Source organism: Asterias amurensis, chromosome 21 (assembly GCF_032118995.1).
Source record: "Asterias amurensis chromosome 21, ASM3211899v1".
NCBI classification, from domain to species: domain Eukaryota; kingdom Metazoa; phylum Echinodermata; class Asteroidea; order Forcipulatida; family Asteriidae; genus Asterias; species Asterias amurensis.
The window spans coordinates 410,164-424,622 of NC_092668.1; the positions used below are offsets into that span (position 1 = coordinate 410,164).

Below are 14,459 nucleotides of genomic sequence, written 5' to 3' on the forward strand. Positions count from 1 at the left end.
AGAAGGGGGGGGGTCGAGTAGCTTGTGACTGTCAGAGTCTTTCAACTGTAATAATGCTCACAAGCTCACCCCATTTTAGTATAGGTAATATGTAGAACAAGCGTCCCTCACCTAAAGTACGGTGAGAGGTGTATTAGGTTTATGGTTTGTGGTCCTCCGTTCTTTACAAGAACGATTGCCTCCTTGAGGTGACGGGGTCTAAGTTACTCTCAAGGAAACTGAGCTGTTAATGGATTTGCAGGACTCCCAAGATGAGATCAAGCTAATGCATTGAGCAGTGATCACTAAACCAGAAATGATGTAATGTGCTCTGAACATTAATAGTTCATGACTTAATATATACTAGCATTTTACACTAATTTGATTGCCGGGCAGACGGGTATGGTTTTGGTTATGGGCGATGCACAACACATCCCTCTAAGCTTCCTTTATCCTTGACTTGATTGTATTACAATGTGAGACCGGTTCTGCTCAATTTCATCAAAGCAATCTTAAAGTATTTACTTCGATGAAGATTTGCGGTGATTTGATTTTGATGTTTGATTTTGAACATTTCAATTAATCGCTAAATAGAAAAGCAGACGTTGCTTTTATGGGTAAAATGTTGGGTTTTAAGTCTGGTGAAGATTAGAGAATGATTTCCCTCGGGAGGTTTGCTGATCTTTCAGGATTATCTTCTGTCGTTAAAATTGCTTTATTTATTCAAACGATACCAAGAAGGGGGTGTAAGCAAGGCAAGTCTTTGAGTTGTCTTGTAAGGTGAGAATATTGTTTCGTCAGGCAAATCAAACGACTCAATTTGATACACCATGATTTAATTTGTTTGGGCTGATGACGGGTGTTTGTTTACAGAGGCCAAAGTCAGTTTTATGGTTAAATGATTTTCCGATGGATACAGTCCTTATGAAAGTAGAGAACTTCTGTTAAACCGAACAACAAACAGGGCATCCTAAGCTGATCGGGCATCGGGAATGAAACATTTAATCAGCATTGACTTTGCCTTTAGGGCATGTTCTACATTTTAATGTGGCTTCGTGATTCTGGCCACCATTTGAGGATCTTCCTTTATGTTTGCTGAAAAGCAAATAAAACCTAATTGATAGTAGGCAATTGAAGTCAATCAGTATGTGGTTCATATATAGATGGATGACGTTTTAGGAGTAAGGATGCTCGGTGAACTGGCTACTATTACTACTACCCCACTCTGTGTCACTTTACTTAAGAACAATATTACATAGACAAATGCATTAACATAACTGCAGTTGGCTTGAGTTAAGACTAAGGAATGAGGCGTTAACCAACATTGTAGTCCCCAGCCCCTCTTTCCCTATGGAACTGCCCTGATTACAGACAAACAAACTTACTAATTGCCTTGGTTTTTATTGTCGCTAAATTATGGAGTAATCTTCAATTTAGCTTACGGTGCCGACTGTACATAATATCTCTTTGATGTTCAGTCAATAAGATTGATAAAGATCTGGATGCGTATAGGAACTAAAACTTCCCAAGTTTTATCAGATTTAGTGATTTCGTGATGATGATAACATTGCTCCGAGATAACAATTGAATTAATTATGTTTTCAATTGTATCACAAGCGAATGAAGCCCCCACGGAACGAACAACCGTTCCATCCCATGAAAGCATGCCGACCCTAGATATTATCACCGGCAAGTAAAACAAAATTCACAAAGAAAGAAATTTGAAGTCATTGGACGCTTGAATTTTTCCACTTGAGGTATAAGACACTTGTAATGTTTTCCCAAGTGGACTTGTTATGTTGCCAAAAGTGCTCAAAACTGGAGTAAGATACATCACAAGGACAATAAAACAAGCTAAATGGAGATGGGCTGGTCTTTGTTTCTATCTCATCTTGCTTTGGTGTTTAGGGATTGTAGAATTGATTGTAACGCTAGAGATCGTTAAAGAGTTTTTTTTTGGTTTTACGAACATTGTAAAGATATCTTTTAACTGTTCACAACTTTTGTTTAATGAGTTGTTAAATAAAGGGTTTGGATGAATCTCCTCTCCTTAAACACAACCAACCAACAAACAAACAAAGATGTGCTGAACGAACAGTTCATAGATAACTTACCCTGTATTCATATCTTGAATCACAGTCCAGTGCTGCACTGGAATTCCAATCGGTTAAAAAGCCATACATCTTACTCTGATCAAAAGAAAGAAGTGAAGAAAATATCAATCAGTACATTGGGTGTAGATTCAATGTAGCTAGTATGCAATGCTTCGCGCCCATCAGATAATACAGACTGCGCAACATGAAAATCGGAATAATTGTCGATTTGCTATGATTAAAGATGCCAAGCCGGTATATTCGTGTGAAATAGGTAGTGACAAATAATCCAATGGTATTTCACTTTTGATTACCGCGTTGTACCTTTAATATTATGGACGATCGTAAAGGCAGAAGATGATAGTATTTTAAGCTGGTTAACTGTGCACCCAGAGTTTATAGAAACAAAATGGCAAAATCGTCTTCTAGTGCATGCAGTAGCCTAAGTGTTACGCAAATTATCATGTATTTCATTTTAAACTATAAAAAAAACTTGTTTGCATTTGTTTTTAATTAACATTATTTTCTTTTATTTATTTTTGTTTACATGTTTTACTGTTAGACCTAAGTTTGTTTACAATTTTGTTGGACTGCCGTTTCATTTATAGTGAAAGGCTGGATTCAGGGTTAAATCTTCAACAAAGTATAGTGTCTTTAAACATAACTGTTTAAAGCTGAACTTAAACGAAGTTTAAATTTATGTTTTTTGCACTACATGTACTAGAGTACATAATAAGTAAATGACTGAAACGCAACAAAAAATTGCTTCCTAATTAAAAAAAAATCATAAGTGTCAAGTTGGGCAAACATTTCTGTCGTATTGGTTACCGACATGCAATTTGACTTTGGGTTCATTCTGTAATAATGTTAATAATGAATAAAAACATTCAAGATTGCGTTATTAACAGCTTTTTGATGGCTCCTTCTGATCTTGATATTCGTCACAACAGTAAACGCCCTCAGCGATGATGAAATCGCCATGTTTCACTCCGACAACCACGTTGAGGGGAACACGGGTGTAAGTGGTACCGTCGCCATAGCAACGGAAGGAGAATTTCATATAATCACCAGTAACGGAGTCCCTGACCACGAGACAGCTGAGTTCCCGAATAATGACAACCCAAATGACGTCACAGAGCAGACGTTCCAATGGGTTAATCCCCGTAAATCCAGTAGTGGCTGGGGCAACTACTTCCCTACCAATGGGCCCGATCGGCGTCGTGATTAACGGTATACCATTCTTCAGTCCGTACACCTCGGATGGCTTGGATGCCGTAGAGACGGAAGTATTCGATGATTGTGACGGACATCCAACACAAACAGGTGTATATCATTATCACAAGATGCCTTCGAGTTGTCCTTTTGATGTAATTGAAGGTCAACCGTCGTCTGTTATTGGTGTCGCTTTCGATGGTTTCCTCATCTACGGACCAAACGATGAAAATGGCGTGACATTGACCTCTGGTGACCTTGATGACTGTCATGGACGAATTGTGGATGGGAAATATCGCTATCATCCAACCAGTGATTTCCCGTTTATTATAGGATGTTAACGCGGGGAGGTTGATTCGAACAACTGCTGAGTGGTCAGCAGTCAGGCCAGCACTCCGGACAACAATCAGGTCAACATGGACAAGGTCAGGGACAAGGCCAACAACCTGGCCAGTCAGGTCAAGACCAGGGTCAACAATCAGGCCAAGAACACGGCCAGCAATCAGGTCAAAAGGGACAAGGTCAGGGACAAGGCAAACAACCTGGCCAGTCAGGTCAAGACCAGGGTCAACAGACAGGCCAAGGGTCAACAGTCAGGCCAAGAACACGGCCAGCAATCAGGTCAAAAGGGACAAGGTCAGGGACAAGGCCAACAATCTGGCCAGCAGTCAAAGGTCAAATCATCTGTCCGAAGGGGAAAGTAAATCCAAAGAAAACCGAAGCCCCCGAATTTCGCTGAATGAATTGAATCGAGCCATTAGATTATTGCTTTTTGATTACATTGTCCCCTATCTTAAATCCATTATGGAATAAGCTGCAGTTATTCTTCAAACTGTTATAGTGACTATTACATTGTCCCCTATCTTAAATCCATTATGGAATAAGCTGCAGTTATTCTTCAAACTGTAATAGTGACTATTACATTGTCCCCTATTTTAAATCCATTATGGAATAAGCTGCAGTTGTTCCTCAAACTGTAATAGTGACTATTCTGTATAGCAACGTAGACAGTACAAAATGCGGGTTGATGTGTAAGTTTCCTAAAGCAATATAGATGTTCAGATTGTGCGTTGATGTGTTTATTTTCTGTAAGGACCGAAGGCAATTAATGTGCAGCTTATACATAGCTCTTGGCTTCCTGGTGAGCGTATGTGCTACATTTTTAGCCCTATCACAGGACCGGGGCCTGTACAGCAGAATCCGGATTTCCCTGGGCACAACACTGCAAAACATTTTTGTAAATCGGTTAAATAGTATTTTTACATTTACATTTAAAGGAATTTGCCAAATAAGAACTATTGATACTGGTTTTGTTGAATAAAAATCCACCTCTAAATTTCAATTCAACTCGATCTATCTTCGATGTACTTGTTTTGAGTTAATTTTAAGATTTATTATGAGAGGGTGATTTATCTTGCCTGCCAGAGAATCCCCTGGAATGAAAAAACGATCATTTGCTTACAGAGGAAAGACATAAAAATGGTCTATAAGGTAGGCTTGGAGGAGGATATCCGTTGGAATGTTAAGTGACATAAGTAGCCCCCTTGTGACTCTGTATCATTTCTGTAGTCTCCTGGGTGCATTTGTCACTCCATTATCTCTCCATTTATTTCCAATTCGTTTTATGGTTCATGATTTACTGGCCTAGTTGATATTCAAGATCTGGGCCCAATTTCATGCAGCTGCTTACCGGCCGATTGTGTGCTTGTTGTGCGAATTCCAATTCAAAACACACAAAATGGCGTGCTATGGCGTGCACTCGAAAATGAATGGTGTAACAATGCAAATCCTTGTTAATGAAATAAGTTTACAGCAACTTTTCCTGAAACAGTAAGCATGGAAGTGTGCTTGGCGCTAAGCAGCGCTTTTGACCTTGTATGCATCTATTATGAAAAGGTAACCACATCGTGACGTCATGTTATTTCTTAGAGCCATGGTGTAGTTCCAACAACAGCAACCGCCATAAAAACACCATCACTGATTATCATAATTTGCATTTTAAGTCAATTATGTTTGGCTTTGCATGTTGACAGTTGGAGAGGAAACGTGTTTGCTGGGGATTTATTCTCTTATAGTCACTGTTCAAGCAGAAGTAATATTGTTATCAAATCTGCAACTCGGCAATTTTGAGCATAAACACAGTTTGTTGATGTGGCGCCGCCACATGGGTTTTTCAACGCTGTCCATATGGCGAGAGCATGAGACGCAGGCGGACGCGATCGTGCCTCGTTTTATGTGGTGTTTTCTGAGTTTGTGACAGTAGACTTTGTTTTTCTTTTTTGGTGGGGTGTTTGCAATTGGTACGTTTGGTAATGGCTTTAAAAATTAATGGCAACACAAATTTACGTAATAAGAAATACCCGTCTTCTTAAAGACAATGGCCACTATTGATTGTTAAAGATCAGTCTCCTCACTTGGTGTATCTCAACATGCATAACAAACCTGTGGAAATTTGAGCTTCATTTTGGTCGTCGAAGTTGCAAGATAACAATGAAGAAAAAAAACACATGTCATTATACGAAGTTGTGTGCATTCAGATGCTTGATTTCGTGAACTCAAATTCTAAATCTGAGGTCTCGAAATCAAATTCGTGGAAAATTACATCTTTCTCGAAAACTACGTCACTTCTGAGGGAACCGTTTCTCACATGCTTTATACTATCAACAGCTCCCCACTACTCGTTACCAAGTAAGGTTTTATGCTAATTAATATTTTGGTTAATTCAAATTAATTAAAGTGTCCACTGCCTTTAAAGTAATATGTGCTTACGCAGCAACTCGGACGGGCATGAGGTTTTACGTCCTTTTCGAAGGACGTAGCAACTGTGGTCGAGTCACTTGAGTATCTTGCTCAAGGACACAAGTACCATGATCTGGAACTGGACACGACACTCCGACTATGACATAACTTGACTCCTGTGCAATTTGACACTTTTTTTTTTTTCCTTTTTTTTTTTTTCTCAGTGTCTTTCCTCAGCTGTACAGTGTGCGGAACGTTTTTGTAAACTTGACCAAAATTGTCAAGCGGCCTTGGCAGCAACAAAGGTGTGAATCAGAAGGGTAATAAAAGCTATACATTACACGTGTGTGAAACTGGGCTCTCTTTCTGTGCTACTGAAAGTAAACTTATGGGTTTTTAACAATGCTTTATTCGTGATAAAGATTTCTCCAACAAATAATAGCACGCTGCAAAAAAAGTAGTTTGGTATTAACACCGAGGGCGCTGTTTGTTTTGTGTGTGTTTTTTTCCTTCTTCTTCTCAAGACTTGTCTTCTCACTTGTTTTATCTCAACATGCACAAAATAACAAAACTGTGAAAATTTGAACTAAATTGGTAGTCGAAGTTGCAAGAATAAAAGAAATTGCACCCTTGCCACACGAAGTTGTGTTCTTTCAAATGATTGATTTCGAGACCCCAAAATCTAATTCTGAGGTCTGGAAATCAAATTCAAATAATTTTAGTGGAAACTTACTTCTTTCTTGAAAACTGTCGTGTTACTTCAAGAGTGTGGTAAAGCTATAAAAAATGGTCTACGATTCGCGACATCACTTATTCTGTTAACTTGCCAACAGACTCACTCTTTGTGCATCTCAAGACTGAGGATGCTACATAATAGCCTTGAGTCTCAATTAACAGTCTTAAGAGTTTCTAGTGATGATGACATGCATCATGTAGAGCGTGTGGAGGTCTAAATCAATGAAGTCTCACCCTACAGCACCTTGAGAGACGTTCACAATGCCATCCATCCCACTTGTGTCGTGGCCTACTTTCTGACACTAAACTAAGCAAAATACACACTCTCCTTCTTTGAAGCTCCCGTAATGTCAATAGCCGTAGACTTGTATTGGCCTAATTTTCCCTTATTAGATTTGCCCTAGCTATATCTGAGTTGCAAATGACGGTGTAACTATAATGAAGTGACAGCTTAGTTAAAAGAGTAAAATCTAGACTGTGGTGTTGCTTACTGACAACTGTTTTCCCCAACCTATTATGGGGCTAGACTGGCAACAGATCGCAGCTGTCGTTACAGCAAATTAATGATCGGCATAGTTTTACTCCTTGATCTGTTCCAAATAAAATAAAATAAAGTATTTGAGTCACAAAACAACATGGCTTGTAAGAGCATATTGATTCTCTCCCCCCCCCCCCCCCCCTCAAGAAGTAGGCTAAATGCTCAGATTCAAAACTGCCACTCACGGGACTGGGTCAGCTAAGTCTCATCATGGAGGTAGCCCTTTGTGAGGTAGATGCCGCACAACGAAAGGCATATCTAATCGAAAGTGCATTAGCTAAGTACTCACTTTATAAAAAACGTATTACTCGTACGCCTACTGTTAAGTTGTACCTGTTTTCCACTCAGATTTTGGGGAAAATGCTATTCGGTGGCTGCAGTTTCTTGCCGTTAATTGTTTTGCCATTGCCAATTGGTTGCATTGTGAGTTATTTATAGGGCCCATAATTTTATGGATTATGTTTTAGTTGAAACAAATTAACATGAGCTCACATCAGACTATAGTGTATCATCACATTGCCACACAAAATTTGTTACACTAGTCATATGGCACAGTACCACCGGGACAGTGGCCAGCAGAGAGGCAGTCAGAAAGTGGTGTTTTACCGAAATTGTTAAACAGCGCCACCAACCAACATTATCAGTTTTAACCGGTGAGAAGGGCAGAAAAGCTTCGAGGACTTGTGTCGAGTTTATGTTGTAGTTTCACCACATAGAGCCTGGACTCAATACGTACGTTTTGAAGGGAAGTATGTTAGAGAACCATTCTACCATCTACCTTCATGCATGGACACACACAAGTCCACGCAGAAACAACAGAAAAAGGTGAGCCGGTTTCCTTCTTTCTACAAAGTACAATGAGTACAATGATGAGACATTTTGCAAGACACTCTTGGGTACATTCTTGGGTACCTTAGCAACACAAACTTACTACTTACAACTGTAAACAGAGAAAGGGGAAACGATCGAAAATAGCTGGGCATTTCATTTTATTTGCATTTCGGGCGCACCCAACGCCCGGTCATTTTGCGCGCTGACGATGGGGATGATGGCCACCACATTTTCACTAATTTTTACAAAAAGGGATATCTCATTGAGGTAAATTAGATTCTATATTATTTCATATGGAATGATAAAGTAGTGGCGTATACAAAAACTTTTCCCCTTTTTATAAAATTTTGTTCGGCTTTCGGGGCCTTCAATTCCACAACAAACCATGCATAAATTAGGGAATAACAGTGCGAGTACCTGGTCTTCACTGCGTGGTAATGACCGGGTTGGTGGCTAGCGCTGTTAACAGACCGAGCCGGAGGCGCTGTTAATCGTCCCAATTTAATACCATTTACACTGGCAATCTTTGTGGGGGAGGATGAATTTTTGTCTTTGCGATTTAGACCAGTAACAAATAGGTTGCATAAATTAATAAATTTGAAATGGCAAAGATTGATACTAAAACAGCTTCCTAAATCTTTACAGAACTAACTTTTTCTTTGACACAAATCAAAGCAAAGGTTTAAAGTTGTACTGATGACGTCAATGCTCTGATGCTTGTTATCTTCCAATACAGAATTCTCCGTCCTGGTTATAAACAGCTGGATGGAATGCTCATCCCACTGCCTTCCTAGAGCGTCATCCTCTAATTAGAATCAACCCCAGCCCACCATCATGTGTTTCGGACCATTTCGTCAGCTGTGCCACTGGGGGCCATTCGTTGCTCTCTTCCTCATTTTCTACATCACAGGAACAGCTGTAATGTGTGATCTGTTCTACTGGACACCAAACAAGGATAGCCTCTTAAGCATTGTTCACTTTGTCGTTCTGTCATCTTGGATTTTTTTCATTTTGTGGAACTACTTCCATGCAGTATTCTATGGACCTGGGTTTGTTCCACTGGGATGGAAACCAGTAAGTACTAATTGTCCAATTGTGTCAATAAAACATTTAGACCTGTTCAACAACTTTCAGTTATAAACATAACTTCCTAAAAATGATAAAAGGATTATTCTAAAGTTGTCTCAGAACAAACTCCACCATTAAAATCCAGAGGGTTTGAGGTAAAGATGCTGGGTCAAATTTTCCCTGTTTTTACCCGAACATTTGTTTTTTAATTTTAAATACAGTTTTTTATAAAATTCAGGAAAGTTACAAGCTTTTACTCAAGGTACTGCACACACTCACACATCCACCAGTAATATGTGGTAGTTAATAAAAACTGAGTTATTGAGGGTATCAAAATCCCATTAAAACACAATTAGCCAGTACAAAATATGCATTTATGGCATTGTCTATGTCAAGTGCATGCGTTACGTTTTTTAGTATCATCTGTCAACATACATTACGATATTTCAGTTGACTCTCGCTATATCAAGATCGCCGGTACTGTCCAAATAATCTCTTTATAGCGGAAATGTTGTTATAATAAGGACATCAGAACAAAGGAACCCAAAGCAGACATGAGATTTGGGACTTCAGAATGCACTCTTTGTAAGCAGAATCTCTGTATACAGTTTTCTTTATAATGAGGGTTTACTGTACTTTCTCTTTAAAGATCCAGTGTTTAAAGACACTGGACACTATCAGTAACTGTCAAAGACCACTCTTCTCACTTGCTGTATCTCAACATATGCATAAAATAACCAACCTGTGAAAATTTCAGCTCAATTGGTCGTCGAAGTTGCAAGATATGGAAGAAGAAAAAAAAACTTGTCACACGAAGTTGTGTGCTTTCAGATGCTTGATTTCGTGATCTCAAATTCTAAATCTGGGGTATCGAAATCAAATTCGTGGAAAATAACTTCTTTTGCAAAAACAACATCACTTCATAGGGAGCCGTTTCTCACAACGCTTTTTACTATCAACCTCTCCCCATTACTCGTTACCAAAAATGAGGTTTTTTGATAATAATTTTTTTTAGGAATTACCACTAGTGTCCACTGCCTTTAAGTACGGTGTTTAACTCTCTCACTGAATGCTGCACTTCTAGACTTTAAATTATATCAACATATTTATTTCATGATAGGAGAATCCTGAAGATGAGAAAAGTCTACAGTACTGTCATGTATGTAAAGGGTTCAAGGCACCCAGGTCTCATCACTGTAGATATTGTAACAGGTAAGGTCTCTCATTCCATATAACTAGCGACTGATTTCAAACAGGGCTTCAATTTTCAGAGAAAAGTCACAAGACTACAGCGCTTTTGGTTTAAAATGTTAACTGGACCAGAATTATTTTTACAGGACCACAATCAATAGTATTGAATTCAATATAAGAGAAAGCTTTAAAACATTAGTTATTTGTTTTTATTTGAACAAACGCTAAGACATGTAGAGAAGATTGTTTTGTCATTGGGGTATTAAATATATATCAATGTCTCAAGCTCAAACAGTGTCTTTACATGGGTCAAAGGAAGACCGATCATCAGCTAAAGAGCTTTGCATGGAACATAAAGTGAGTTTTCATTTTCTGGGTCTTTTTTTTTTTTGCTAGAACATGCTCGCCTTCCTCCATCCCACCCTTTTGAAGACACATTATCTAATTATCTCTATATTACAGGTGTGTAATGAAGATGGACCATCACTGTCCCTGGATAAACACCTGTTGTGGACATCGTAACCACGCCCATTTCACTTACTTCCTCTGGTTTGCACCTCTAGGATGCTTCCATGCTACCATCATTATCTCGGTCACTATTTACTCCGAAATTTACAAGGTATGACGAAATTTACAAAGTATTTTGTATGTGTGTTTATGCCGAATTAATAATAATAATAATAATAATAATAATACAAATAAATAATTATTGCTTTCAGAATTACTTAAAGAATATGACAACAAAAAGCAATATGTATGTCTCAATATTATACAAAATATCACTTGGCCCTAATCATCACCATTCCATCAAAATCCAACTGCAGGTTTTGTTTTATTCTGTTAAATTCAGGAGACAACTTATTAAGCTTTACATACTATTAGGGACATCACCGTGACACTAACTCTAGTGCAGCCTTCATGATTGGAGATAGTCGCACTGCCAGATTTAATCATACCCTGACCAACATTGAGCATTACTGATTCAGTTTCATATGACTGATTTATTGTTTCTTTTGTTTCATTCATTTTAGCAACTCTATTCTCCTCGCAAGTACAGAAGGCCCAATAATATCCCACTAGGAGTGGAGTTTGGTTTACCACAGCTCTTCATGAGCTTTGTAGCTGTTGGTTTAGCCATCGGAGTAACCCTCGCTGTCTTATTCTTATTTATAACTCAGGTAAGTTATTGATCAGCTGTTTAAACACACTGGACACTATTGGTAACTGTCAAAGACCAGTCTTCTCACTTGGTGTATCTCAACATATGCATAAAAAAAAAACTTTGAAAATTTGAGATTTTGAGACCTCAACCTTTAAATCTGAGGTCTTGAAATCAAATTTGTGGCAAATTACTTCTTTCTCGAAAACTATGTCACTTCACAGGGAGCCGTTTCTCACAATGTTTTATACCATCAACCTCTCCTCATTACATGTCACCAAGTAAGGTTTTATGCTAATAAGTATTTTGAGTAATTACCAGTAATTACCAGTAGTGTCCACTGCCTTTAAAGGGGAGGCATTTATTTGGTAATCACTGAATAACATTATTGGCAAGTAAAACTATCGGTTAGAAGCCTAAAGCAGGTTTTTATTTGGTTTGAGCATTTTGTAACTTTACAAAAGATTTTACATTTTCTTTTTACAGATCCGGTCTATCTTGAAAAATGAAAGTGGCATAGAAAATTGGATTGTTGCAAAGGTAAGTAACGGTACACTATTCTTCCATAGAACTGAGTGCACTAAAACTTCAACGAGTTTCACAAAGTTAGCTTGCAGAAAATGTATTTGGACTGATATGCTGTAAGCAGAAGTTTTCTGCTGACCCTAATTTTCTGCTGCAGTAAAAGGCTTCACAAAACTGGCCCCGGGTGATCAAACCAGACACACAAGACTTGTAGTGCTGTGCAAATAAAGACGGCATTACTCAGGAAGGTCGTTTATCAAGTGCTCTTATTCTTAGATTTATACATGTACTAAAGACAAACAAACTTCTTTAGCTTATAATAATTTCTGTTTGTCAATTCTGTCCGTCTCGTAAAGGCAAAGCATAGACACAGCAAAATGGAGAGCAAGTTTGTGTATCCGTACAACCTGGGTCGGAAACGAAACCTTCTGGAGGTCTTCACCTGGCAAGGACGGCCACAGGGAGATGGGATTTCATGGCCGGTGGTTGAGGGATGTACACAGTATACACTAACGGTAAGTAGTTTTTGCCAGGTGTTGGGCCAGCAATTGACAACTCAGGGTTTTGTTTTGAACCTAAACTGAGGTTTTTAGAAATTGTGTGTATTAAGAAAAGGAGAAGAATAAAGCGTAGTGTATCTTGCTGATTTAGAGTGGTACATCCCAAAAGTCAATTGTATTTCTTGAGTGATAAAGCCCTCTCGTGATCCTGCAATTTTTGAGTATATATCATGCATGTAAGTTAATTTTCGGAACATGTATAACCTTGCCATTGAAAAAGATAAGTAGACAATTAGAAAGGTTCGTATTATGCAAATTGTAAGTTAAACATAAATTTAATGTAATAAGAGTCCAACCTTATTTGTTTTGGCAGATTGAGCAGATTGCCCAGAAGCAACTGAAAAAAGAACGAATGGTAAGATTTGTTTCTTCTTTATTTGTATGCAATTTTTTTCATTTTTGTGTTTTGTTTTTTTTTGCATTGGTTTTTTTTCTGGGGGGGGGGGGGGGGGGGACTCAGACTGAAAACGACAATGAGGACTTTTATGACCATGTGACAGAAGACCGACACAGAAAACTTGTGTTAAATGTCTTGCTTCGCTAGGCGTCCAAAAGCCAAAGTAATCCGTACAATCAAAGACTGATTAATTTTGTTTGATTGATGTTTATATTTTAGATTGAGTATATCGTGATTGAGGACTACGAAGGCTCCTGGTTCCCTATATCTAAAGGCTGCTGTACGTGTCTATGTTTTCCATTAACCGATGAACCACGCATTGAAATAGATGAAGAAGACATCATCATGGTCAGCAGATGGAAAAAGTAATTTATATTTTTTATTTTAATAAGTAATTCAATTATTAATTGTCTTAATTTATAGTTGTGGGTTTGATTCCCATTGTACTGGTCTTGTTTTACCTTTACTGAACAATGCCAGCACTGGGCTATATATACAGGTGTAGAAGGGTGTTTAAACATAGCCACGTGACTTCCTCTTTACCAATCCTGTCCTGGGTATTTTTAAACACAAATTGTAAAAAAATGCTTGGTCAAATCAACAAGATGGTTTGTCTTACCCTACATGTAGTTAACTGCCGGAATTAAGAGCATCTGTGAAGGTTGTTGGTTGTCAATTCTGTTCATTTAACAACTAGTGACTGCTGTCCACCTGGAGTAGTTATGTTTAGTGTATATGTACTACCGATTGGTCCCTAATGCTGACACTACCTAAAGGAACCTATTCCTGACACTTACTGTAGGATCCTTTTGCTGTCACAGAAACAGGCTATTCTTGACACTGAATGTAGGATCCTATTTTTGACACTGAATGGCATAAAACTTAGTGACTACACTTAGTGAGTACACAAAATGTATCCCTGAACTTCCTTAAAAACTTTGGATGACCACTTACCGAGTTTGAACTTGTGAAGGTTAATTTTGTTTTTATTTGTTTGTAAATCTTTGGTTTTGATATCAGGGATACAACTATAAGCCAATCAGCAAATTTTCTCATTTTCGGTTTCTCACTGTCATTAATTGGAAAAAAAGTACAAAGTTTTCCGTGCCTGGCAGTTTGCTCTTTCATTTTTTGTTTTTAAATCAGTGTTTCATAAAACAAAAAATTTCTTTGTCTTGTAGGTACTGGTTGTATGGTGAGGTGCAGTTCATCAATGATGGAGATGAGTCAACACCTCGAATTAGAGGATGGTTTCCACGGCGATGTGTTAAACAGAATGCTGGTCATATATGTAAAGATGATGTTGATGATACTAAGAAGAAAAGATGAAAAACCCTTTTCTTTTACTTTCACTGAATTTCCTTAGTTTATATTTCAAAAAGAAAATTTGAAGAAATTATGCTGTACACAAAAAGTTATCCAAGCCATTTAA

At 38.1% G+C, this 14,459-nt stretch overlaps 1 protein-coding gene and 1 pseudogene across 2 annotated transcripts; both read left to right on the forward strand.

The window, feature by feature from the left end:
- The first annotated feature begins 1,142 nt into the window (after positions 1-1,142).
- On the forward strand, positions 1,143-3,655 carry LOC139953345 (uncharacterized; annotated as a pseudogene).
- A 4,408-nt stretch (positions 3,656-8,063) lies between these two features.
- On the forward strand, positions 8,064-14,426 carry LOC139952882 (palmitoyltransferase ZDHHC6-like). Of its 2 annotated transcripts, none has more exons than XM_071952158.1 (10): positions 8,064-8,121; positions 8,864-9,201; positions 10,316-10,407; positions 10,849-11,005; positions 11,418-11,564; positions 12,032-12,085; positions 12,427-12,585; positions 12,944-12,985; positions 13,247-13,392; positions 14,209-14,426. In XM_071952158.1, exons 2-10 carry the CDS (start codon positions 8,962-8,964, stop codon positions 14,354-14,356), a joined length of 1,185 nt encoding a protein of 394 aa, XP_071808259.1. In that variant the 5' UTR covers positions 8,064-8,121; positions 8,864-8,961; the 3' UTR covers positions 14,357-14,426. The 2 variants fall into 2 exon arrangements, with proteins under 2 accessions (XP_071808259.1, XP_071808260.1); XM_071952159.1 differs by lacking the exon at positions 8,064-8,121 and adding an exon at positions 8,232-8,394.
- Positions 14,427-14,459: the final 33 nt, after the last annotated feature.